At 43.0% G+C, this 26,529-nt stretch overlaps 1 protein-coding gene and 2 pseudogenes across 1 annotated transcript; all 3 read left to right on the top strand.

The window, feature by feature from the left end:
- The first annotated feature begins 317 nt into the window (after positions 1 to 317).
- On the top strand, positions 318 to 4,096 carry LOC108940167 (methionine-R-sulfoxide reductase B1-A-like; annotated as a pseudogene).
- Positions 4,097 to 6,708: 2,612 nt separating this feature from the next.
- LOC114909220 (methionine-R-sulfoxide reductase B1-A-like) lies at positions 6,709 to 10,407 on the top strand (annotated as a pseudogene).
- A 79-nt stretch (positions 10,408 to 10,486) lies between these two features.
- LOC108940166 (tigger transposable element-derived protein 1-like) lies at positions 10,487 to 13,209 on the top strand. Its single transcript, XM_018762136.2, has one exon. The coding sequence runs from the start codon at positions 10,724 to 10,726 to the stop codon at positions 12,563 to 12,565; it is 1,842 nt and encodes a 613-aa protein (XP_018617652.1). The 5' UTR covers positions 10,487 to 10,723; the 3' UTR covers positions 12,566 to 13,209.
- The last annotated feature ends 13,320 nt before the right edge of the window (positions 13,210 to 26,529 follow it).

Raw genomic sequence — 26,529 nt, 5'->3', positions numbered from 1 at the left:
AACATCTCTCCATAGTTTTTTGGTATAACGCGGCAGTGCCAAAGAGGTGAGGCACCGTTTCTGGATGCAGGTTACAAAACGAACAATTTACATCAATCCCATCCTTGAGTTACATGATAGTCCTGTTCTCACTCTCCTTGTGCAGCAGAGATGTACAGTAACTGCCAGGTTATTCGGAACACGTCACTTAAACATTATTCCAGATCCGCAATGCTTTGGCCAATAGAATCGCTGCGATGGTCTCAAAAGTCATGTGAGCATTTGCGGCACCACGTGACCGCCGGCTGCGATCCTGATTGGATTCTCGTAGGCTACTCAGGATCATTGTAGTTTGTCAACATCGTTTGGTGGTGCTTCGGATCGCGTGATTGTCCGAAGTTTGCGTATTTAAAATGTCTTTTTGTTCATTTTTCGGTGGAGAAATATATAAAGATCACTTCAAACCAGGTACGCATTTTATGAAAGAAGCTCTAGCTAGAGATATCAGTTAGAGTTTCTATTCTAAACACTTCTGTGCTGCAAAGCCGTAAATGCTCTGCCAAATGGAAGAGGTAATTTGAAGTACTGCTTTTGCAAGACTCGTACTTCGCCGAAGCTATCAAAAAGTTGAAAGTTAGTAATGTTACTGATTTTCTGCGCTTCAGCCTTCGTCAGGTGCTCAGGACGGTGTAACAGGAGGTTATAAAACCGTTGCGTAAACGTGCACGCGCACTGCACTGCGGAAGCGCGAGGTCTTTACGTAAGAGCTCGAGACTAGTGCACGTTTTGTTCAGTTCCACGTACAGCGGATTCCGTATTTACGAGCTTAATTTGGGCGGAGAGGTGATTCGTTATTCGAGGAGTTCGTAAGCGAAATGTGACACGGAGTGGACGAGGCTCTCGCCAACTTGTGTACGTAGCAAAGGGGCCGCTGTGGCGTCGGAAGTGACAGTGACGGAGAGAATCGATCGGGTGTCTGCGCTGAGGCTGAGGCTGAGGCTGAGGCACTCCTTTTCAGTCCGAGCCGCGCGTCTCTGGAGAGAAGCCACTGCTTAAATAAGTGTATTTAATTTAGTGTAACGTGTATTGGCCACACTAAAGCCGCGGTATTTCACATGAATCTGTGACTCGGCTAGTATCGCGTGTTGTCAAAGTAACGGCGTTGTCTCACTTCGGTAACAAATCGCGCGTTCCTTCTTGCACGTCACGTGACGTCGGTTTGGAGGAAAGTGTTCAACTGAGACATTTCTTATAATATGTGTTGAGTGTTTAATTCCTGTTGCTTTTTTTGCATCTGCAGGTATTTATGTGTGCGCCAAGTGTAAGCACCCGCTGTTCTCCAGTCGGTCCAAGTATGAACATTCCTCCCCTTGGCCCGCGTTCATAGAGACCCTCCGCGAGGACAGCGTCACCAAACACATGGAAACCCTTTCGGCCTTCAAGGTCAACACGTGACCGTGTTCAGTAATGGTTCAAGCTGAATAGTTAATTTTGCATACTACTTGATGTAGTCAGTACATTTTTTTGGGGGGAGGATGGGGTGAAAATGGTATTCTAGCCATTCCTTTTCCTCTGCTCTAATGACCTAACACTGTCATATGCTGCTTAAGGACTGATCGTATAGGGCTCTGGTACCACAAGATTATAATGGAGCTGGAAAATTCTTCTCAACTAGACATGTCGTAGCACAACGTGTTCCTCACATGTTCGTGGTGGTGTTGCTGTAAACAAACCTGCTGCGCTGCCAGTTGTGTAAAAAAGTATAGCACATACAGTTAAGTACAGTACATAATACTTGATGATAAACACCTATGGTACTTGTTTATGTATTCACCATGGTGCAATTGTTATCATTATTTTAATGTACTCTTTCTACTTATAAAAAAGTTTAAAAGAGTATGCTTTGTTACGCCGGCAGCAGCGTCATAAATCTTGTGTTTACTGCGTCTCTTCTTAGGAGCAATTGGCTATGCCAAACAGGACTGTGCAAAAGTTTTAGGGACTTGGTTGGGGGGGAAAAGCTGTGAAGTGAGAATGCTTCAAAAAATAATGCTCTTAGTTAATAAACTTCCTACAAAGCTTAGTAACCATCCATCGTCAACAGCTGCTTGGTGCGGTGTGCTTGGCCAGGTCCCGCTCTCTGGGTCCTGTTTGGGGTGCCTTGCGATGGACTGCATCCCATCCCTGGTGTGTCTACTCCCCCTCCAGCTTGCGCACTATGTTGCTGGGTTGGGCTCCAGTTCGCCACAATCCCACTCAGGACAAAAGGTGTCAGACTGTGTGTGTGTGTTGGTCTGTATGTGTTTACTTTCTTTTTTTTTTTTAATGATATACAAACCCTTACTGTAATACTGTAACTTTTTGCAAAAGGAATGCTTGGAAATCTAAAATATGCTCTTTCCCATTGACATTAAACAATTAATGTAATTGTTTAATAACATAAAAACCCATCTAAAACATATTTTTGTGAAACATTTAAGTGCCTAAGACTTTTGCACGGTACTATATATCCTAAGTGTGTAGTGGGCTATGCCATCTAGGTTTGTATAAGTACACTCCGATGTTCGCCCAGCGACAGAATTGCCTAACGACGCGTTTCCCCGACCGTATCCCCATCATTAAGCGACGCATGTCTGTATTTTTTAATTATATGGGTCACACATTTACCTGATGCTTTTTTTCCCAAAATGATTTACAATGTGCGGGGTGCGGCAGTGCAGCAGGTTTGGCTGGGTCTCGCTCTCTGGCAGTTCTGGGGGTCGAGTCCTGCTTGGGGTGCTTTGCGACGGACTGGCATCCTGTCCTGGATGTGTCCCCTCTCCCTTCAGACTTGCAACCTGTGTTGCAGGGTTAGGCTCTGACTTAATGCGACCCCTGCTTGAGACAAGCAGTTCCACACTCCGAGTGTGTGATTTACAATGTGCCACTTTTGATTATTTATACTGCCAGGTAATTTTACTAGGCAGTTTTCGGGTAAGTGCCTTGCTCAAGGGTTGTACAGCCGGAGGTGTGTATTGTAGTGCTCAGTCTCTTAACAAAAGATTATGTTCTTTGCTTAAAAATGCAATGATCTGTTAAGAGAGGGACTTGAACAGTGTCTTAGAGATCCTATAAAAGTATCTCAATTATTAGTGTATTTATTTTGCTGGGTCACTGGAGGATCTTGTGGGGCACAATGGGTAAAACCAGTGCATCTCAGATCCAGAGCAGCTCAGTGGCTGTGGGGTTTGAATCTACCTCAGGGTGTATTATTTGCTTGTTTCTCTCATGTTTGCACTCTCAAGATGCAAAGAGGCAAAAGGCACAGGCATTGGCATACCATTCTAGTCCTCCCTTGCCTTGAAAACCACACAAGTGGTTGTGAATCAACCTTAAGTTGTTGGCGCTTCCATTTGTCCATCCAGGATGACGTGCAACTAAAAATGTGACTTTTTGTTTCTTCAGGTTCTCTGTGGGAAATGTGGCAATGGACTGGGCCATGAGTTTATAAATGACGGACCAGAGGAAGGACAGTCTCGCTTCTGAATATTTAGCAGCTCGCTGAAGTTTGTACCTAAAGGTATTGTGCTTATTATGTATAAACTTAGCAAAACCATAGGGTAAGTATTAAATGGACTAATTTATTTTCTGTCCAGATGCCTCAATTTATGATGCTTTCCATGTTGATTTTTATGAAATGGTAATTATTAATTTAATTAAATGTATGTTTAATTTCACTGTCTGTTCTCACTGTTCTGTGTTGCTTTCCTGTTGCAGATCAAGTTGATGGACAATAAAGCGAGCTGGTTTCCTGCTTAAGAAGAGCATTGTGGGAATGTTGTGAGTCGCATGGTTGTCTGAGGTGTGGATGGCTTATGAAGCGTGTTGGACAAAGCTTCGTTCAGCACACAGATGTGTCCGTGACCACACCGGGAAATGAACACCGTGACTCTGACATTGCTTTATTTCAGTTGTACACACACAATTGTACAGTATTACACTACGACAGCCTCCCTTGTTCCTAAAATTGTTTGTAGAGCAATACAGACACATTTTGGGCTGTGTAATATGCAGTTTATGTAATTTTTGTACTTATGCAAATTTAAAATAATCAATAGTAAAAATTAAGAAAACTTTGCATTGCTGACATACATTGCCTGTGCTGGTGCCTTGTGGTGACCTTTCACTAACTATACAGCACATTTACCTTTGTTCATTAAGCAAATGATTATCTTCAGAGCAATATACATGTCAGAGAAAATTACAAAGAGTGCGTTACATCAACAGGAGGAGAGATCGCAGATACGTGATTCTAAAGTACAGTTAATTTCTCACATTTCACCATAGGAACCAGTTCCTTTTTCTTCGGTCTTGGTTTGTACTTGCTACCAATCAGTTTCTAAACATTTTCATTCTTTCAGACATTTTCTTGTGTTTGTGACTTTAGTCATACTATGATCATGACTGGAAAGAGGCACACAGATGCTAAGATTACACAACCCAAGCGGAAGCGTACAAAAATTGATTTAGAGATGAAAATGAAAATGATAAAGAAATATGAAGGTGGACAGAACTTATCGGCAATAGCGCGTGAACTTGGTCTGTCGGTGTCAACAGTGAATACAATTGTGAAGAATGCTGCCCGTATCAAAGAGCATGTGAAAGGATGTGCCCCTTTAAAGTCAACAATAATAACGAAACAGCGTTCTGGTGCTATTTATGAAATGGAAAAGTTATTGATGATGTGGATGGAAGACCAAATCCGAAAATGTGTCCCATTAAGCCTAATGAATATTCAAGCAAAGGCTAGAAGTCTTTATGAAGATATAAAGGGAAAGTATCCAACTGCTTGTCAGTCATTTGTGGCCAGTAATGGATGGTTTCACCGTTTTAAGAATCGTGTTGGTCTTCATAACAAAGTTAGTGGTGATGCTGCTAGTGGTGATGTAGCAGCAACTGAAAGCTTTTCTGCCATGTTGAAGGAAATAATCAAAGAAGGGGGTTATTTGCAGCAACAGATTTTTAATGTAGATGAAACTGGACTGTTCTGGAAGAAAATGCCGTCTCAGACATGTATTTCTGAAGAAGAAAAAGAAATGTCAGGATTCAAAGCTGGAAAAGATAGACTGACTCTGTTGCTTGGGTGCAATGCTTCTGGTTGCTGTAAGGTTAAACCACTGCTTGTCTATCATTCAGAAAATCCACGTGCATTGAAGGGCATCAGTAAGGCAACTCTCCCTGTTTATTATCGGTCAAATCCAAAAGCATCTGTTACTGTTGCAATTTTTGAGGACTGGTTTTTTAACTGTTTCATCCCTGAAGTTGAGAAATATTGCAGGGAGAAAGGCATTCCCTTCAAGATTTTGCTTATTCTCGACAATGCTCCCGGTCATCCTGCTCATTTGGACGATTTTCATCCGAATGTTAAAGTCGTGTTCCTTCCATCCAACAACAACACTTTGCTCATCCAGCCGATGGAACAGGGTGTGATGGCAAACTTCAAAGCGTATTATTTGCGCGCGACTTTTGCGCAGGCAGCAGCTGCTCTGGACAGAGATCCTAATCAAATGGTCAGAGACTTTTGGAAGTCGTACAGTCTTTACCACGGTATTCTAAACATTGCAAAGGCATGGCAAGCGCTTTCACAGAATTGTTGTATTTCTGCTTGGAAAAGCTTGTGCCCGCAGTTTGCGTGTTGCTTCAATGGTTTTGAAAAGGATGAGACTTGTGAGGAAGTCGCTGAAAAAATTCTGAAGCTTGCTGAGCAGTTGGAATTAGACGTTGATGGAAATGATCTTGAAGAATGGATTGAATCGCATGGACAGGAATTAACCAGTGAAGATCTGCTTGAATTAGAAGCAACAAAAGTTGCAGAAATTCAAGCTGAGGCATCGAAAGAGCCGGAAGAGGAACCAAAACGTTTCATTACCAAAGAAATGTCGACAGCGTTCCTTGAGATTGCGTCAGGAATGGCACGATTAGAGAAAATGGATCCCAATGCCTCACGGTTCTTCAAAGTCCAAAGAGGTGTGGATGAGTCCTTAGCGTGTTATCGAGAGATTTACGAGAACAAAAGAAAAACAGCTGATCGGTCATCTAACTTCATAAGGAAGACTGAATGCACAAGTCAGCCAGCCATTTCTCAGCCTTCCACATCCCACAAGACGTGCACAGCCTCAGCTGTTCAAGTTGAAGTCTATCTTGAGGATGATCATAAAGGAGGAGATATTGCAAGAAGCCACATATCATCATCATCCAGCATCTAGGTTCTTTGTCCACCACAACTAAAATTTTGAAAATGGTGAGCAACAATTGTGGAATGAAAATTTGGTTTTAAAGCTTTGCTATTCGTACATGCTTCTGTAGTAGAATGTTCAAGAATGTTTAACTGTTGAACAGTCTATGCAAAGCGCCACATTCCAGGCTAAAGTTTGGTGTCAGTTTGCCCCCCTCCCGTGTCAGCCTGTTCCTATGAGATATCAGAGGAATGTGGCTTATGCAGATTTACGTAAAGCCCAGAGGATGTGTGCCGACTGTTGCGTGTAAGAAAGGAGATAAACTGGCGACGGTTGGAGGTGTGTTTACGAGAGGATGAGAGATTGAGGGGCACAGTGACACGTCTGGAATGTTGAAACAATAACATGTATCCTCTAGACTGTGTATAAATATCTGCTTGCCTGGCTGATCCGGTGTGACTCTCCCCAGGAGCCTCACCCGTGCGCCCACGAGTCTGATTAAAGACTTCTGTAACCTGAGACCAAGTGTCAGTGTCGTGCTCTTTTTTTCTTTCTTCCTATCACAACCACTTCAAACCAACCAGGTACGTATTTATGAGTTTTTTTTATATCATATGAAGGTAGCTCTAGCTAGAGATACCACTTATCTCAACACTTTTCTGTGCGGAAAAAGAGTGAATCTGCCAAATTTCTGCTTTTGCAAGACTCGTACTTCGCCGAAGCTATCAAAAAGTTGAAAGTTAGTAATGTTACTGATTTTCTGCGCTTCAGCCTTCGTCAGGTGCTCAGGACGGTGTAACAGGAGGTTATAAAACCGTTGCGTAAACGTGCACGCGCACTGCACTGCGGAAGCGCGAGGTCTTTACGTAAGAGCTCGAGACTAGTGCACGTTTTGTTCAGTTCCACGTACAGCGGATTCCGTATTTACGAGCTTAATTTGGGCGGAGAGGTGATTCGTTATTCGAGGAGTTCGTAAGCGAAATGTGACACGGAGTGGACGAGGCTCTCGCCAACTTGTGTACGTAGCAAAGGGGCCGCTGTGGCGTCGGAAGTGACAGTGACGGAGAGAATCGATCGGGTGTCTGCGCTGAGGCTGAGGCTGAGGCACTCCTTTTCAGTCCGAGCCGCGCGTCTCTGGAGAGAAGCCACTGCTTAAATAAGTGTATTTAATTTAGTGTAACGTGTATTGGCCACACTAAAGCCGCGGTATTTCACATGAATCTGTGACTCGGCTAGTATCGCGTGTTGTCAGTAACGGCGTTGTCTCACTTCGGTAACAAATCGCGCGTTCCTTCTTGCACGTCACGTGACGTCGGTTTGGAGGAAAGTGTTCAACTGAGACATTTCTTATAATATGTGTTGAGTGTTTAATTCCTGTTGCTTTTTTTGCATCTGCAGGTATTTATGTGTGCGCCAAGTGTAAGCACCCGCTGTTCTCCAGTCGGTCCAAGTATGAACATTCCTCCCCTTGGCCCGCGTTCATAGAGACCCTCCGCGAGGACAGCGTCACCAAACACATGGAAACCCTTTCGGCCTTCAAGGTCAACACGTGACCGTGTTCAGTAATGGTTCAAGCTGAATAGTTAATTTTGCATACTACTTGATGTAGTCAGTACATTTTTTTGGGGGGAGGATGGGGTGAAAATGGTATTCTAGCCATTCCTTTTCCTCCGCTCTAATGACCTAACACTGTCATATGCTGCTTAAGCACTGATCGTATAGGGCTCTGGTACCACAAGATTATAATGGAGCTGGAAAATTCTTCTCAACTAGACATGTCGTAGCACAACATGTTCCTCACATGTTCGTGGTGGTGTTGCTGTAAACAAACCTGCTGCGCTGCCAGTTGTGTAAAAAAGTATAGCACATACAGTTAAGTACAGTACATAATACTTGATGATAAACACCTATGGTACTTGTTTATGTATTCACCATAGTGCAGTTGTTATCATTATTTTAGTGTACTCTGTCTACTTATAAAAAAGTTTAAAAGAGTATGCTGTGTTACGCCGGCAGCAGCGTCATAAATCTTGTGTTTACTGCGTCTCTTCTTAAGAGCAATTGGCTATGCCAAACAGGACTGTGCAAAAGTTTTAGGGACTTGGTTGGGGGGGAAAAGCTGTGAAGTGAGAATGCTTCAAAAAATAATGCTCTTAGTTAATAAACTTCCTACAAAGCTTAGTAACCATCCATCGTCAACAGCTGCTTGGTGCGGTGTGCTTGGCCAGGTCCCGCTCTCTGGGTCCTGTTTGGGGTGCCTTGCGATGGACTGCATCCCATCCCTGGTGTGTCTACTCCCCCTCCAGCTTGCGCACTATGTTGCTGGGTTGGGCTCCAGTTCGCCACAATCCCACTCAGGACAAAAGGTGTCAGACTGTGTGTGTGTGTTGGTCTGTATGTGTTTACTTTCTTTTTTTTTTAATGATATACAAACCCTTACTGTAATACTGTAACTTTTTGCAAAAGGAATGCTTGGAAATCTAAAATATGCTCTTTCCCATTGACATTAAACAATTAATGTAATTGTTTAATAACATAAAAACCCATCTAAAACATATTTTTGTGAAACATTTAAGTGCCTAAGACTTTTGCACGGTACTATATATCCTAAGTGTGTAGTGGGCTATGCCATCTAGGTTTGTATAAGTACACTCCGATGTTCGCCCAGCGACAGAATTGCCTAACGACGCGTTTCCCCGACCGTATCCCCATCATTAAGCGACGCATGTCTGTATTTTTTAATTATATGGGTCACACATTTACCTGATGCTTTTTTTCCCAAAATGATTTACAATGTGCGGGGTGCGGCAGTGCAGCAGGTTTGGCTGGGTCTCGCTCTCTGGCAGTTCTGGGGGTCGAGTCCTGCTTGGGGTGCTTTGCGACGGACTGGCATCCTGTCCTGGATGTGTCCCCTCTCCCTTCAGACTTGCAACCTGTGTTACAGGGTTAGGCTCTGACTTAATGCGACCCCTGCTTGAGACAAGCAGTTCCACACTCCGAGTGTGTGATTTACAATGTGCCACTTTTGATTATTTATACTGCCAGGTAATTTTACTAGGCAGTTTTCGGGTAAGTGCCTTGCTCAAGGGTTGTACAGCCGGAGGTGTGTATTGTAGTGCTCAGTCTCTTAACAAAAGATTATGTTCTTTGCTTAAAAATGCAATGATCTGTTAAGAGAGGGACTTGAACAGTGTCTTAGAGATCCTATAAAAGTATCTCAATTATTAGTGTATTTATTTTGCTGGGTCACTGGAGGATCTTGTGGGGCACAATGGGTAAAACCAGTGCATCTCAGATCCAGAGCAGCTCAGTGGCTGTGGGGTTTGAATCTACCTCAGGGTGTATTATTTGCTTGTTTCTCTCATGTTTGCACTCTCAAGATGCAAAGAGGCAAAAGGCACAGGCATTGGCATACCATTCTAGTCCTCCCTTGCCTTGAAAACCACACAAGTGGTTGTGAATCAACCTTAAGTTGTTGGCGCTTCCATTTGTCCATCCAGGATGACGTGCAACTAAAAATGTGACTTTTTGTTTCTTCAGGTTCTCTGTGGGAAATGTGGCAATGGACTGGGCCATGAGTTTATAAATGACGGACCAGAGGAAGGACAGTCTCGCTTCTGAATATTTAGCAGCTCGCTGAAGTTTGTACCTAAAGGTATTGTGCTTATTATGTATAAACTTAGCAAAACCATAGGGTAAGTATTAAATGGACTAATTTATTTTCTGTCCAGATGCCTCAATTTATGATGCTTTCCATGTTGATTTTTATGAAATGGTAATTATTAATTTAATTAAATGTATGTTTAATTTCACTGTCTGTTCTCACTGTTCTGTGTTGCTTTCCTGTTGCAGATCAAGTTGATGGACAATAAAGCGAGCTGGTTTCCTGCTTAAGAAGAGCATTGTGGGAATGTTGTGAGTCGCATGGTTGTCTGAGGTGTGGATGGCTTATGAAGCGTGTTGGACAAAGCTTCGTTCAGCACACAGATGTGTCCGTGACCACACCGGGAAATGAACACCGTGACTCTGACATTGCTTTATTTCAGTTGTACACACACAATTGTACAGTATTACACTACGACAGCCTCCCTTGTTCCTAAAATTGTTTGTAGAGCAATACAGACACATTTTGGGCTGTGTAATATGCAGTTTATGTAATTTTTGTACTTATGCAAATTTAAAATAATCAATAGTAAAAATTAAGAAAACTTTGCATTGCTGACATACATTGCCTGTGCTGGTGCCTTGTGGTGACCTTTCACTAACTATACAGCACATTTACCTTTGTTCATTAAGCAAATGATTATCTTCAGAGCAATATACATGTCAGAGAAAATTACAAAGAGTGCGTTACATCAACAGGAGGAGAGATCGCAGATACGTGATTCTAAAGTACAGTTAATTTCTCACATTTCACCATAGGAACCAGTTCCTTTTTCTTCGGTCTTGGTTTGTACTTGCTACCAATCAGTTTCTAAACATTTTCATTCTTTCAGACATTTTCTTGTGTTTGTGACTTTAGTCATACTATGATCATGACTGGAAAGAGGCACACAGATGCTAAGATTACACAACCCAAGCGGAAGCGTACAAAAATTGATTTAGAGATGAAAATGAAAATGATAAAGAAATATGAAGGTGGACAGAACTTATCGGCAATAGCGCGTGAACTTGGTCTGTCGGTGTCAACAGTGAATACAATTGTAAAAAATGCTGACTGTATCAAAGAGCGTGTGAAAGGATGTGCCCCTTTAAAGTCAACAATAATAACGAAACGGCATTCCGGGGCTATTTATGAAATGGAAAAGTTATTGATGATGTGGATGGAAGACCAAATCCGAAAATGTGTCCCATTAAGCCTAATGAATATTCAAGCAAAGGCTAGAAGTCTTTATGAAGATATAAAGGGAAAGTATCCAACTGCTTGTCAGTCATTTGTGGCAAGTAATGGATGGTTTTACCGTTTCAAGAATCGTGTTGGTCTTCATAACAAAGTTAGTGGTGATGCTGCTAGTGGTGATGTAGCAGCAACTGAAAGCTTTTCTGCCATGTTGAAGGAAATAATCAAAGAAGGGGGTTATTTGCAGCAACAGATTTTTAATGTAGATGAAACTGGACTGTTCTGGAAGAAAATGCCGTCTCAGACATGTATTTCTGAAGAAGAAAAAGAAATGTCAGGATTCAAAGCTGGAAAAGATAGACTGACTCTGTTGCTTGGGTGCAATGCTTCTGGTTGCTGTAAGGTTAAACCACTGCTTGTCTATCATTCAGAAAATCCACGTGCATTGAAGGGCATCAGTAAGGCAACTCTCCCTGTTTATTATCGGTCAAATCCAAAAGCATCTGTTACTGTTGCAATTTTTGAGGACTGGTTTTTTAACTGTTTCATCCCTGAAGTTGAGAAATATTGCAGGGAGAAAGGCATTCCCTTCAAGATTTTGCTTATTCTCGACAATGCTCCCGGTCATCCTGCTCATTTGGACGATTTTCATCCGAATGTTAAAGTCGTGTTCCTTCCATCCAACAACAACACTTTGCTCATCCAGCCGATGGAACAGGGTGTGATGGCAAACTTCAAAGCGTATTATTTGCGCGCGACTTTTGCGCAGGCAGCAGCTGCTCTGGACAGAGATCCTAATCAAATGGTCAGAGACTTTTGGAAGTCGTACAGTCTTTACCACGGTATTCTAAACATTGCAAAGGCATGGCAAGCGCTTTCACAGAATTGTTGTATTTCTGCTTGGAAAAGCTTGTGCCCGCAGTTTGCGTGTTGCTTCAATGGTTTTGAAAAGGATGAGACTTGTGAGGAAGTCGCTGAAAAAATTCTGAAGCTTGCTGAGCAGTTGGAATTAGACGTTGATGGAAATGATCTTGAAGAATGGATTGAATCGCATGGACAGGAATTAACCAGTGAAGATCTGCTTGAATTAGAAGCAACAAAAGTTGCAGAAATTCAAGCTGAGGCATCGGAAGAGCCGGAAGAGGAACCAAAACGTTTCATTACCAAAGAAATGTCGACAGCGTTCCTTGAGATTGCGTCAGGAATGGCACGATTAGAGAAAATGGATCCCAATGCCTCACGGTTCTTCAAAGCCCAAAGAGGCGTGGATGAGTCCTTAGCCTGTTATCGAGAGATTTACGAGAACAAAAGAAAAACAGCTGATCGGTCATCTAACTTCATAAGGAAGACTGAATGCACAAGTCAGCCAGCCATTTCGCAGCCTTCCACATCGCACAAGACGTGCACAGCCTCAGCTATTCAAGTTGAAGTCTATCCTGAGGATGATCATAAAGGAGGAGACATTGCAAGAAGTAACATATCATCATCATCCAGCACCTATGTTCTTTTTCCACCACAACTAAAATTTTGAAAATAGTGAGCAACAAAGATACATAAATTTTGTTTATATTCCATTACATCATTATAAGGCTCACATTTGTCAGTGCATCATGTGAAACACCAATAAAAATATCTTCTTAAATATGTACTGTACTGTAGATTTGTAATTTTTATATTTATACTAATTGAACTTAAGTTTATGCGTGTTTCTGTGAAAGAAATTGAGAGCAATAACAGCTTCCACATGTTTGTTGACATTAATACATTGTACACATGCATGCCTAGCCTGTGGGGTACAGTTAATGGATGGGTGGTGGGATCAGTTTCAGCGTACGTAAATTTCTAGTTGCGTAACGTTTTCCAGAACAGATATGTTGCGCAACTCAAAGTGTATCTGTGCTTACGAGATGTAAGCTTTGTTCAGCAGGCTGTCACTAATGGAATCGGTAGAATCCTTGGGTGGAGAGATGTTCACAAAATATCTGATTAGGGCTGCAGATAGTGTACTGATTAGAACTGCTGCCTTGCAATCAAAGGGTCAAGGCTTGAAGCCCTTGAACAAGGTACTTAATGTAAGTAAAAACAATGACACTGTATCAATGGTCAATTATTATAATCACACACACATTTTCCAAACCGCTTGTCCCATACGGGGTCGCGGGGAACCGGAGCCTACCCGGCAACACAGGGCGTAAGGCCGGAGGGGGAGGGGACACACCCAGGACGGGACGCCAGTCCGTCGCAAGGCACCCCAAGCAGGACTTGAACCCCAGACCCACCGGAGAGCAGGACCCGGTCCAACCCACTGCGCCACCGCACCCCCACTTATAATCAGCTTAACTGAAAAAAGTGCTGGATAAATTAATAAATAATCATTTTTATACAGTTTCATACAAAATTGCTTCTGTATTCTGATAAGATGAGAACTAAAATGATGGTGTATGCATGTTTTTAGATTTTCTGCATTTGTTTTGCCTCTTGTAATTGCATTAATTCTGGGAACTTGTATCCTTATCAATGTACTGATGTTCAGGCTTTTGTCCATCTTGAACTAAATCTTTTTTATCTATGCAGATATTGCAATTACACCCTGGCAACACACATGCTTGTGTCATTGTTACCTCGTAGGGAGACGTGTCACAGCTGGTTGATGTTGAAGATACGATGATGAGTTTTCTGAAGCTGGGGGAATATGTCCATTCCGTTTCATCGCTGTACATCCAGGTTGCCTTAGGAGTTCTTGTAGTTACTGATGTGTCTTTATTCCCATGAGTAGCTTCACATCCAGGTCTGAACATGTTGTACAGAGGGTTTTTTTTTTTTAATCTCAATACAGAAAATGGAGGAATATGGAAAAAACAACAAAATCGGCAAATATTTTATTCGTGGCAATGGATATACACTTGCATCTTGTTTTACAAACATCCAAGCTAAACCTTTTTTTTTCATGGTCAATTTAGCATTAGGTTCTCTTGGACAAAAAAAATGACTAATGTGAATAAATCAAGCAATTAAGGTGAATTATTTTCATTGTGATGTAGAGTGTACTTACAAAACAACTTCTGTTCCCAATTATGTCTAATTTGAGGTGCAAGTTTGTTTTTAATTTTTGTGGACTGAATAGACATTTCAGAGTTGCTTGTAAAATAAAAGTTGTGAGTAAAATTATTTTGGTCAGACTGTCTTGATAATTCATGTCATAACAGAATGCTTACTAAGTTGTCCAATATTTTGATTAAAAATATGGGTTTCACTAGTGAATACTCATTTTCACTTACATGTGTAACTTACTTTATTAAAAAAAGTAAAAATTATACTAATTTTGGACTTCCCCTAAGAACTCTTGTTTCAACAAGTTTTTAATTATGGCTTTTAATTAAGCTTTCAATTAATTAGGTTAAGCTGCTAGCATGTTTGTTAGAGCTGTTGCCTTTGGACCCAAAGGTTCCAGGTTTGAAGGCCACCTCTGTCTGTACTACCCTGGCGCAAGTTAGTTACCCTAAATTGCTCCAGTAAAATTGCCTAGCTGTATGAATAGGTAAATAATTAAAACTGTAAGTCACTTTGGAGAAAAGCATAAGCTAAATGAATAAATGTAGGGCAAATAATAGGACTTCATGCTGTCTGACAATAGCAGACCAGTAGGATATCCATCTTGTTTATGGTCATGTAAATTCTATAAATAAACCAAATGTCCTGTTTCCCATGTGCTAGCTGCCTGGAAGTACAGCGACTGAACAAATGTGTCTACAGATAGTGTCTGTCTTTGTATCTAGATAAGCTTTTAATTTGCAATAAATGGCTTTCCAGCTGTGAGCTGCAGTGCAAGAACTGACAGAACCAAAATATGCAGTGTTGCCTTGGTGTAGATTCTCAGCACATACACAGGTTAGCCCCCTTTAGAGCTCCACAGCACAAGATCACCAGCATCGTGTCTGAGAGAGCAAAGAGGGGAAGAAAGTGGGTGACACAGTGGAGAAGACAGTAGCCCTTAAGCCTTCCAGGTCCTCTGCTGTGGGTTCGAATTCATCTTAGTCTATGCTGAAGTTGCCTGTTGTTCACACAGGTTTCCTCCCACCGTCCAAAAGACATATTTTAGGAGAACTAGTAATTCTAAATTGCCCATACCGTGTATGTGTGTGAGTGCGCAAGTATATAATTTCCCTGTGATTGATTGTTGCCCTATTCAAGGTGCACTGTCCTTCAAACCCAAAACTACCAGGGTAGAGTCCGGACCCCTTCAGCCCTCCAAGTGGTTGCTGACAGTAAATGAATGAACAGTTTTAGACAGAAGTGCGATTGCTGTGTGAAGCTCTCGACAGCAGACGGCACTAGAGGCTCAGGACGGCTCCCTGCAGCCACTGGAATGTGGAGGGAGAAGGTTGGCTTTGCAAATGTTGTCTTCTTGCTCTGCTGAAAGTTAAAGATCAGAGATTATAGTTAGTGAATAGAGTTTTTAATTGCTATTATTTTGCATAATAGCTCTCCACCTCTCTGACATAATTGTCAAGTGTTTTTTTTATAGTGAACATAAATGAGGGGGGTGCAGTGGTGCGGTGGTGCAGTGGCGCAGTGGCGCAGTGGGTTGAACCACAGTTCTGCTCTGCGGTGGGTCTGGGGTTCAAGTCCCGCTTGGGGTGCCTTGCGACGGACTGGCGTCCCGTCCTGGGTGTGTCCTCTCCCCCTCCAGCCTTACACCCTGTGTTACCGGGTAGGCTCCGTGACCCCGTATAGGACAAGCGCTCCTGAAAGCGTGTGTGTGAACATAAATGAAATAATTGAAATGCATTTTTTGACATAGTAGTTTTCAGCTTCTCTCATTTAGTTTCACAGTTCCCATTTGCTAAAATGCCCTGTTTGTTGTTGTTTCTTCTTAGACAATGGATTTATTTCAACTGATCGTTCAGACAAGGTTTTATGTTTTGCCTTGTTATAAAGAACATTTATTATTACTTTTTTTGCCATTCAGTGATTTTTCTGAAAGGGTTGTTTTAATGGTCTTGTTTTTGCACAGTCGTCCTCTTGGTGTATCTGGGGCACTGTGTTCTGCAGTAGCTCTAGTGTGAGATTTACCGCTCTTCTCCCAGCAAGTTCCCTGCACCTTCCAGAAAGAATCGTCTTGCTGGTAATAAGTCCTAACATGCCCTGGGCCATTGTCGCTGGCATCGGGTGTAGGAGAGCAGGCGTGCAACAACAGGTGTGATCATTGTGGTCATTACCACTGTTGTGCACAGGACAAACATACAGATGGGAGAAATCTCTCTGCAGATTGCTTGTTTGCCATTTTTATTCTGTGTACAGGTTTCGGTGAGCTGTCATGTGAACTCCGCAGAACAGCTCTCTGCGAATTGCTCTAATTCGATCCCTGCGTGAGATAACAGGATGCGTGGAGCTCTTAACAGGCCCCTGCGCTCGTAGCTTGCTTTTGCGCCGCTGCTCTGCGAGAGAAAAGAAGCGGTTGTCCTGCAGATGGAAGCCATTTCCTGGGTTTGGCGCGGGTCCGAGGGCCGAGTGGAAGAGTGGCGCGCACCAGAGGTGGGCCCTCATTACTGTACCAGCGGGGATCGGAAAGCCTCGGCCACCTTTGCATCTCTGCGAGCGTTGTGGGCCCGAGGCGGTGCCAGGACCTATGAGAGCTCTCAGAACCGGAGGGCAGATAGAGTAAAGGGGTAAAGGAGGCCATTGCCTCGGAGGAGCCAGGTGGGCCGGTTCTGCGCTTTCAGGGTTTGTCCGCTGCCCCTCCTGGTGGGATGCCCTGTGCCGAGCCACAGCCGACCGTGTTGCTTTCCATCGTGACCACATAGTGCAAACAGCAGAATCACAGGGAGCCTTTTCAGGGTTTTTTTCCCATTCAGAGGAACTTGTCTGTTAATTTGCGTCAGCAGTTACATGTTTGAGCTGCGCATTATGATAAAGTTTTCCTGTCAGATAATAACTGTTTAAAGGTCGTTACTCATGAAAGAGGTTCAAACTGTGATGGACTTTATTATAGGTAAATCTTTATCAGTATTTTAAATGCAACAAAGAAATGAAACGAACACTTTAATACAGGAAAATGTTTTACATACTGATTGCAAGTATAAGTAAATAATTATTTAACATTCTGGTTAACAAAACACTTTTTCCATCCAGTGAAGTACTTGCCCACAAATTAAATTAATTAAAAAAAATACTGTTTTAAAGAAATACTTAGTGTCCCCACTGAACGGAGCTTTGTTATGGTTCAGTGTATGTATTATGGTAAGGATAACACATTGCTTCTGATCAGCATATTATTTACAGTGTCATGCAAAAATGTTCAGATACAACTTATATGTTGCATTTCGGCATCGCTGAACAGTCAGACGAGCTCAGTTTGAATCTTTAATGTTCCAAAGCGCTATTCGTGCACTTATGAAAGTTTTTGCTTTTTGTTTTCATAGAAAACAGCTCTGCTTGTTTTCAAGTTTTACGTCATAGTCTAAGTATACTTGTTGATTTGCTTTCTGCTACTTGGCAAACACAGTGCGGTCTGTAATGAAAGTAAAACATGTCATAATTTCAACTAATATTTGCATTATTTAGCAGAACTGGAGTTTAACTATGAGTACACCTCCAGCCTGATTTGAACGAATGTTCTTTTTCAAGACAGATGTCTCCACATCTGTATTCCGTCAGGCCGTAACTTGCCCACTTAAGAGAGGAGAATAATTTAATTTCTGTTAATTAAACAGCGGGATGTAATGTGAGTTCACGGAGGACAGCAGACATCCACAGACATGTTTTTTAAATAATTATATTTCTGCTTCTCCCTAATGCAGCATAGCTCAAACAAATTCACACTCCCTAAACAAAACATATTTTAACCACACAACTGTTAGAGAAGAGCACAGAGAAAAATTAATATTCTGCAATCTGTGCTTTTAGCATTTCTGTTTACTCCTCGAAAGTGTGCCGTGACACATGTTGAGGTCTTCCCACACATAAATGTGCAGTAATCCTACATCTGGCTTATGATATCCCCACATGTGGGCTTTTGCAGAGATGCCCCTATACGTTGGATATTAGTTTTTTCATGCCAGATAAAATGTGCGGGGACTAAGTGGCTGAAATTTTGGCTGAATTCTCCTGTGCGCTAAGCCACTGGCTGCCACAGCACAAGGGCCGAGCTGTGGGCTCCCAGTTCACGCTGTGGTCCTAACCCTCATGTCCGTGGAGAACTTGTTCATAACTAGACTTCTTGCCTTGTTGCAATGATAGCACCGAAAAAAACTCCCCCACCTCCGGCATTCCCCGTTTCCTTCTGTTTTGGTTAACTCGGAGTGGAGACCTCTGTCTAGTTCAGTGGCACTGAGGTCATAATTAGAGGTTTTCCGACTCGGAGAGAATTGCTGTGTGATGGCGGATGGGAGGAAAAGCCTTTGAACGTTCCTGCACACGAGGAGTCCTCTTGATGACGCTGCCATGGCTGCCTTCCTGTCTTTCAGTTAAGAATCAATGGTTTGACAATGTCAGAAAAAAGATGCTGTGAGGCGCTTGCATTCCATCAGCCACCTTGGACGGGGTACAGTACCTGCAGGTCCCTTTCCTGAACCGTACATCAAAGTGCATCTTTCAGCCTCCGACTTCACACATCACCATAGACACTGACTGCAAACTTTAGGAAATGTACAAATGCGTCAAAGGAATTTCCAGACAGCAGTAATTCTGGAAGGGTTTTCAAAGTGTCAAAGTGCTGTGCAGTATAACATAGATGTTCTCATTTACTGCCAACTGCAAGTTCAGGCCTAATGGAAACAAGTCAAGGTAAAAACAAGTGAAAAATGGATGAAGGCAGTTTCAGCACGACCAGCAAGTAAAGCATTTATAAGAGTGTCATCCTTCAATTTACTGTACCTATCAGTGTCATGTTTCACTGAATCAACTTTATTGTTGCAGAATGGCAATCTTGCTGTGATTCACCATGAGAGGTAATTTCCCAAGTAGCCCAAGTGACATTTATTTATTGTTTGGACTACATGAAAAGTCTTTAAATGCATATAAAGTACCTGAGCTGAAATAACCGGCCAAAGATGGATTAAGTCAAATTAATGCCGCACGTTATATTCATGATGTAATCACAGTGGGATAAACTTGAAACTGAGTCATCAGTTCCCAGAAATAATAGACTTTTTAAAACTTTTTTTTTTGACTTACTCTGGTATATTAAGGAAATTCTGTGCTACAGCTAATACATAAATGTACACTAAAAAACCTTGTTTAGTACCATAGTGTCACCGTGATTTTTTTACCAAATGTGACAGAAAACTGGTTTTGTATTGTTTTCAGTTTGACTGGTCTTTGAAAGCCTTTTTTCTTGTTGTCTAGTGGAGTGGAATTTAATGCAGTGGAGTTATTAAAACACCGGAAAGCGTAAGGTTAGGATCTACTTTAAGAGGCTGAAAGAACTGGTCCAGCACAGTTATTGATTGCAGCTATTGACAGAATTATGTTAAAAGAAGGGAAGTATCTTTACCAGCAAGTGGCAAACCAGTTAAGAGACCTGACTTGTTAACATGAGTATGTGGTTCTAACCCTTGAATGTGGCCTTTAATGTACCCCAGATTCCTTTAAAACATCTCATGTATTGAAGTGTACAAGTCGTGCATCTTTCTTTATGAGAAGCTGCTCTTTGAAATAAAGACATCGTCTTCTTTAAATATTTGTCCTTTTTCCCTGAACGCTGATGAGAAGGGAAATGTTGACAGCTGTAAGCGTGTGCCTGCTTGGTTCTGCCGTGCAGCAGGCGTTGCTTCGGTAGTACCCAACTGGTTATCGCTTACAAAGAGGTGAGAAAGAGTAAGTAATCAGTCTTAGTTATGCAACATTAAAAGCAGGAAAGTAAGGGTTAATGGTGCATGCAAACAGCAGCTGCTTTGTCTGGTGGGTGTCGACAGGGGCGTTGCGGTGGTGACCACAGGGTTGCTCCCACCGCTGCCCCGCCATCTGAGAAGCCGGCGTGTGCTAGTGTATGCATGTGTGTTTGTGTGTGTGTGCGCGCGTTCAGAGCTGCGCACACCGACTGTTCCGCAGCGCACTGCTCACGGCTGCCCACCATGAATAAGACATGGACTCGGATGACAGGTGTACAGCAAAACCCATTCATTCCAACACATTAAAAACCCACTCAGAGACCACTCGGTGTACGGCACCTCAGAACAATTTAACTAATGGGCCATAAATAACATACAGTGCGAGTCCTCCAATTTATCTCTGCCAAACAGATGGCTGATTCACATGGTCAAAAAGTCATAAAGGAAACACTTGCTGGAACACTGTGCATATTTTTTTTTGGCCTGGAATATTCTTTTGAAAAGCATTGTTCTGGAGCGATTATGTTATTTTACTGTGTGGATATTTATTCTAAATCGCGTAACTAAAGCTGCATTGCACTCAATTTCCGAGATATTTATTTAATTTCTCATCGGGAAGTGATTTATTGGTGAGGGCATAATAGAGTGTTAACTATGGCAGACTGTTGCCGCAGTTCCCCAGCCGCGTCTTAGCCGGGCACTTATTTAGCAGACCTTCATTACTTTATTTTCTCAGCTGAAAACGCTATGGCCACGTTAAAGAGCGTCACACCCCATCGCTGCATCACGCAAACACCCGAGAGGCAGACACAGTGCTCTGTGCAGCCCAGAAAGCCCCGCATTGTCTGAAAACAATTGCTACTGTTCAGGCAGGATCAAAAATGCAAATAGGAAGACGTGGCCAGCACCATGCGGATACACGTCCAAGCCGGCCGGCGGGGGGGATAATAAATTGAGTGGGAACCGTGTTGATGTTCCTCTCATTTTCCACAACTGACCTCCTTGGCACAATCTGCTTGCTGACAGAGTGGAGCCCAAGTTAGATTAAGAGCGCCACTTCTGTTGCTGCATCATTAAGGCCTCCTCAAAACCACATCTGTCAGTGGCACAGACCCACCTAACATCTGGTGCAAATTAGGCACCGGGTTCCACCTCGCTGCCGGGTAATCGCAGCATCCATCTTGATCCAGCAGGCCGCTGCGTCCCTGCCGCCGGGTCCCGCGGTGTCCCCTCGGTGTCCTGTTGGAGGTTCAGCACGGCGATATTTGCATCGCGACATCCCGCCGCTAGACCGCCTGTGCAGCTACCAGCGGGAAAGTCAGCCACTTCAACTATGGGATCTCATAAAATGCGCACAGCAAGTTTCCAACAAAACGTTAGACCAACAAAAATGGGCAAGGACCCAATTCTCCCAGCAGCAGTGCAAAGAACTCTTTTCCAGTTTTTTACAAACCAAAGGTGCGGTAATCGGTGTTTGGTATCTGTGCAACTGGTGCTTCTCAATGCCCGCCATAAAGTCAGATTTTCCTCATATTTCATTTTATCTGTCTTCTTGCTGTGTCCTCAGAATTTTAATTTATGTCCATCCCCAGCATGCGGGTGACCACGAACACATTGATTCCAGTAACAGTGTTGTGATCTTTGAGTTTTCACTGGAAGCTTGTATGTGCTGTCATGTGTGTCATCAAGCATCTCTCTAACACCATAAGGAAAATATGCAATTGATCACAATATTTCTCAAGTCTCCTGCTTGGGGTGCCTTGTGGTGGACTGGCATCCCGTCCTGGGGGTGTCCCCCCACCTTCGGCCTTACGCCCTGTGTGGCCGGGTTAGGCTCCAGTTCGCTGTGACCCTGCTCGGGACAAACGGTTGTAGACGTTTTGTGAGTGAGTGAGTGAGTGAGTGAGTGAGTGAGTGAGTGAGTGAGTGAGTGAGTGAGAGTGATTTCTCAAGTCTTTCAGTCTTCGGGTGGCACGGTGAGTAAAACTGCTGCCTCACAGCGCCTGGGTGGTGTGAGAGGATGTGGGTTTGATCCCCACTCAGTCTGTGTGGAGTTTGCCTGTTCTCTGTGTCTGTGTATGTTTCCTCCTGGTGCTCTGGTTTCCTCCCACAGTCCAAAGACATGCTGTTCAGGTTCACCTATAGTGTGTGAGTGAGAGAGAGAGTGTGTTCCACTGATGTATGAATGAGTGACCCATTGGAAGCAGTGTATCTAGCAGTGTAAGTCACCTTGGTGAATAAGGTGTGTGGGCTCATAACACTACATAGAGTTCATTGGAAGTTGCTTTGGTGGAAAGTGTCTGATAAATAAATAAATAAATAAATGTAAGTCTGAAGTGTGCTTTACTCTGAAATTCCAAAAGGGTGGGTGTCACAGCTTCCTGGCTCATCGACAGCTAGCAAAAATTCTCTCATTTCACAGCTTTGCAAGCCTCAAGTTTCCTCGGTGCTGAAGATACCATCGGGGGACACATTGCCGCTTTGTTCTCACATCTGCGTGCGCGATTGCACCGGGCAACAGCTGGACTGGTGTTTCATTTCGATTAATTTTGCTGCTGTTTCACTATCGCTACTGGATCATTTCAAATTGTGCACGTAATGATGGGTTATTGTAAGGTGGGGAAAAACAGCGCAACAGTACACAGAGGTGAACCTCAGACATTATCTGCATGGTGTTCTATATTTGAAATCTGATGAAGATCCCAGATTGTACCCTTTTGGGTTTCTTAACCTGGAAGAAAGCGTAAGCATGACAATATATGCTTGTGTGTCTAGTTGCTGAAAAAGTTATTTCTCATGAGCCACGTACAGTCCGAGATAGACAGTGTACAAATGTAGATGGTTGTGGAGAAACAGTCTTATCTGTCTTTGTGGAGATAGAGGCAAACACAGAACTGGTGTTTTTTGGATAGCAGCAAAGCAAATATGCTGCGGAGAACTTCAGTGCAGGTCCTCTGACTACTGTATTTAATCAGCATCTCTTTGCATATTGTCCTGTTGCACGAAGACGTGAAAGTTTGATAACTCCTACAAAAGAAAGTCTGGCATAAAAATAGAAATCCTAGTTTATGTTTTCATGTTTGCTTTCATTGTCTCCAAGGACAGATCAAAAGGCAAAAAACAAGTGACTCTAATTAAGCTCCTACTAGACTGAGTCAGTCTGTCAGCAATGATTCATTGGAACAGAGTGTTTGCTGTTTTGAGGTCGTGCTTTTGTTTTTTTAAACTGCATCGACAGTACCATACATTCATGGCGCTTGCATAACCAGATAAATTCATTGAACTGCTGAATGTGCCTGGTTCTCAGACATAAATGCAGTGGATGTAGCAGTTTTTTTAAGCTATGACTGACAAATGTACAGTATGTATGATCAATAATCAAACAGTAAATTCTGCAAATGAAATTTACATAGTAAGAGTCTATTGACAGACCTTTACATTTTAAATTTGATTAAAGAAACACACACACACACATCGCTTGTTCCAAGGGGGGGGGGTCGCAGTGATCTGGAGCCTAGCCCGGCAATACAGGGCGCAACGCTGGAGGGGGAGACACCCAGGACGGGACACCAGTCCATTGCAAGGCACCCCAAGCAGGACTCGAACCCCAGACCTGCCAGAGAGCGGGACCCGGCTAAAACCACCATGCCACTGCGTGCTCCCCCAAAGCAAAACAAAAGCATATAAAACAGGATACAGTGAAATATTTCCCGTTACCTGTACAGTAACTTGGCATCAATTCTTCTTCTGTGACATCATGTGAGAGGGCTAAATGATCCATGTCAGATCTCCATCTCGCGGTGTGAGTTCTCCACGAAGGCCACATGTGAGAGGCAAACGGCGCGATAGCAGCTTAAGTATAAGGCAAGTAAAGAGAAGATGCAGTGCTTGCAAAAAGGCTACAGCTCAGGCCACATGTGTCAAGGCTAAAGCCGACTTTGATGGGTGGTCTTGCTCGTGCAGATAACCTATCAGAAGCCAGCTGATTGTTAACCGCTGTGGATGCAAGGCTTCTGGGATGTTGGTGATGTAATTCCAAACACTTGCTTCTGTTACTTAAGATTCCTGTAACCGTTCTTTTTTCGAAAACAAATGTTTTACTTTGATCACCTTTTCACATGAGGAAAACATTGAGCCATTTTGAGCAGTTTTCTTTATCAAGAGAAACACTGTTTAGCTTTTTGTCAAAAAAAAAAAAAACTTGCGTGCAAGTTATGGAGTCACAACCTTTCTGCAGCGTAAACATGTCTATGGTTATGAAACATCAGCGGCAGATCAGAGCACATCAGACCTTAAGGACGAAAAGCGGATCTGCAAGGCCTGGAGCTACCGGGTATCTTTTCGGCCCTTCGTACCCCGTGTGCCTCCAAGGGGCAAAAGCTACAGAACATCACTCCTGTCCTTCACAGCATGAAACCAGATCCTGGAGCACACTTTTGCAGACAGGGGAATTTTACATGTCTGAACATCTACTGTTTGAGACATTACAAACTGCAAGTAAGCTGTTCCCTATTGTCAATCAAACACATTCATCTCATCCACAGTAAATTGTGCCTGAACTGTATTTATTTCAATAAGCACTAGGAATAAGACTTCTGCTCCACTGTAATTTGGAACTTTCACTCAAGAAAAGGTTTGCTGCTCTCAGTGATCGTCACCACCAGTGATTTGCATTTACCGGTTTGTTTTCTTTATCGAGACGGAAACATTAATATCACAGGGAACAAATACAAGGTAAAGGTGTGTCGGTCTTATGTCTCGTTTATCAGTTTGGTCTCTGCAATAGCTGTCGTCACACTGCTATCTGTATCTAAGTGGTGCCAATCATGTCAACGAACCATAATCTCCGGTACAATTAAATATATCTCTGCTCATTTTTATCAGCAGTTCACTTTTAAAAAGTAAGCGGGATCTCACTTTTTTCTCGGTTTATTTGGTACAGCGATGACCTTGTGTAAGTGACGATCAAGCCAATGGTGCTGCACCTGCCCTTGTTTTTTACACCTACACACCAATTCTTTTGATTTGTGTAGTAATTTTCAAGAGACGAGGTTAAGAGACCCAATATTTGGCAGAGATTTCGGACAGTTTTTGGGAAATTGCTACAGCACACAGTAGCAGCGGTGAGACAGTTCTTCAGAAGATTGCCCAAGCCAAAGTCAGAAGAGACAGTAAATAAATATGGCATAATTATCCCGCACCCAGCAAACATGAGTTGTCCTTTCATTCTTTCAAACATACAGTACCTGTCTGGTTAGCTGCAGGTACATTGCCATAAGTGAGATTCACCTTGATCAGGACTGCCGGGTAGGTCTGGGCACATGGAAACTGGTTCGATCGAAAAACTGGTTTGAGGAAAAACCCCTCGGACTACTGAGTTGCTCTAATGTGATACAGTGTTTAAAAAAATGAATGAAATCATCAGCTGGGTAGTTAAATTGTGTCAGTGACATAAAAGATGGTTTTGGCCGAAAAAACGGAATTTTATGTTTCGTGGTGTAATTGCAGGGAGCGCAGGGGCGTGGTGGTGCAATGGGTTGGACCGGGTCCTGCTCTCCGGTGGGTCAGGGGTTCGAGTCCTGCTTGGGGTGCCTTGCGATGGACTGGCGTCCTGTCCTGGGTGTGTCCCCTCCCCCCTCCAGCTTATGCCCTGTGTTGCTGGGTTAGGGTTAGGCTCCGGCTCCCCACGACCCCGTATGGGACAAGCGGTTCAGACTCTGTGTGTTTGTGTGTGTGTGTGTGTGTGTGGTGTAGTTGCTATTTCCTGTTTGACAGATGCTCCAAGGGGGTGTGGTGGGTTTGGCCTGTGCCCACTGTGTGGTGGGTCAGGCTCTGGTTCACCGTGACCCCGCTTGGGACGAGTGGTTGTAGACATTGCATTGCATATGCTCCAAAAAAAAGTACTTTTACCTCATAACCCCTGAAGCTGTTACCTACCCAGTAACTTTATCCGCTTCTGTCATTATTACTCTTAGAGGTCAACGGAAGCCCCAGTGCAGCTGTATGCTGTTCTAACATGTGTGTAAAGAGACACTTAGTGTCTCTCAATACGTTTCATTTTGACTTTGATGATTCTGTGAACCCTGCAGGACTGGAGACGTTTAACCAGGGACGAAACGTGGCCTTCGACGTGAGACAATCGCAGATGCACTTCTCTTCCATCCAATTCAACCCCTGCTTTATGTAATGAATCCAGCATGATGCAAGGACAATGGGCAGAGGATGGCATCCAAGTCTGAAGACATAAATCGAAGAATAATAAAAGGGAACCGAATTTGTCCTCATAAATGAATGAGCTACATATATTTAAAAGATATTTGAAACTATGGCATGACTTCAGTCCATTTTGTTGCCATGATTCTTAATAAAAGGATAAATAAAACACACACACAGTCCACTGAAAAATGCAGAAAAAGAAGGTCTGCTAAATACACACACAAGTGCACCTTTCAAGGCCGGTTCACCGTGACCACAAACACCGAGTAAACCTGAAACTTGTAGTGTGTGCCAAACACACACACAAACACACTTGTTATTTCTCTGTCTTGCTGCAGACACTGTTGGCAAATGAATAAATTGCTACATCTTGGCTTCTGTGATGTTATGCCTTCAGCAAACCACAACCACTATTTGACATTTTAGAATAATTTATATGAAAATGAGA

This window comes from Scleropages formosus, chromosome 20 (assembly GCF_900964775.1).
Source record: "Scleropages formosus chromosome 20, fSclFor1.1, whole genome shotgun sequence".
In the NCBI taxonomy this organism is placed as follows: domain Eukaryota; kingdom Metazoa; phylum Chordata; class Actinopteri; order Osteoglossiformes; family Osteoglossidae; genus Scleropages; species Scleropages formosus.
This window is presented reverse-complemented; position numbering and strand designations above follow the sequence as displayed.

Bases quoted from the DNA above. Each gene is read 5' to 3' on its own strand.
- LOC108940166 (XM_018762136.2), top strand. From the start codon at position 10,724: ATGATCATGACTGGAAAGAGGCACACAGATGCTAAGATTACACAACCC.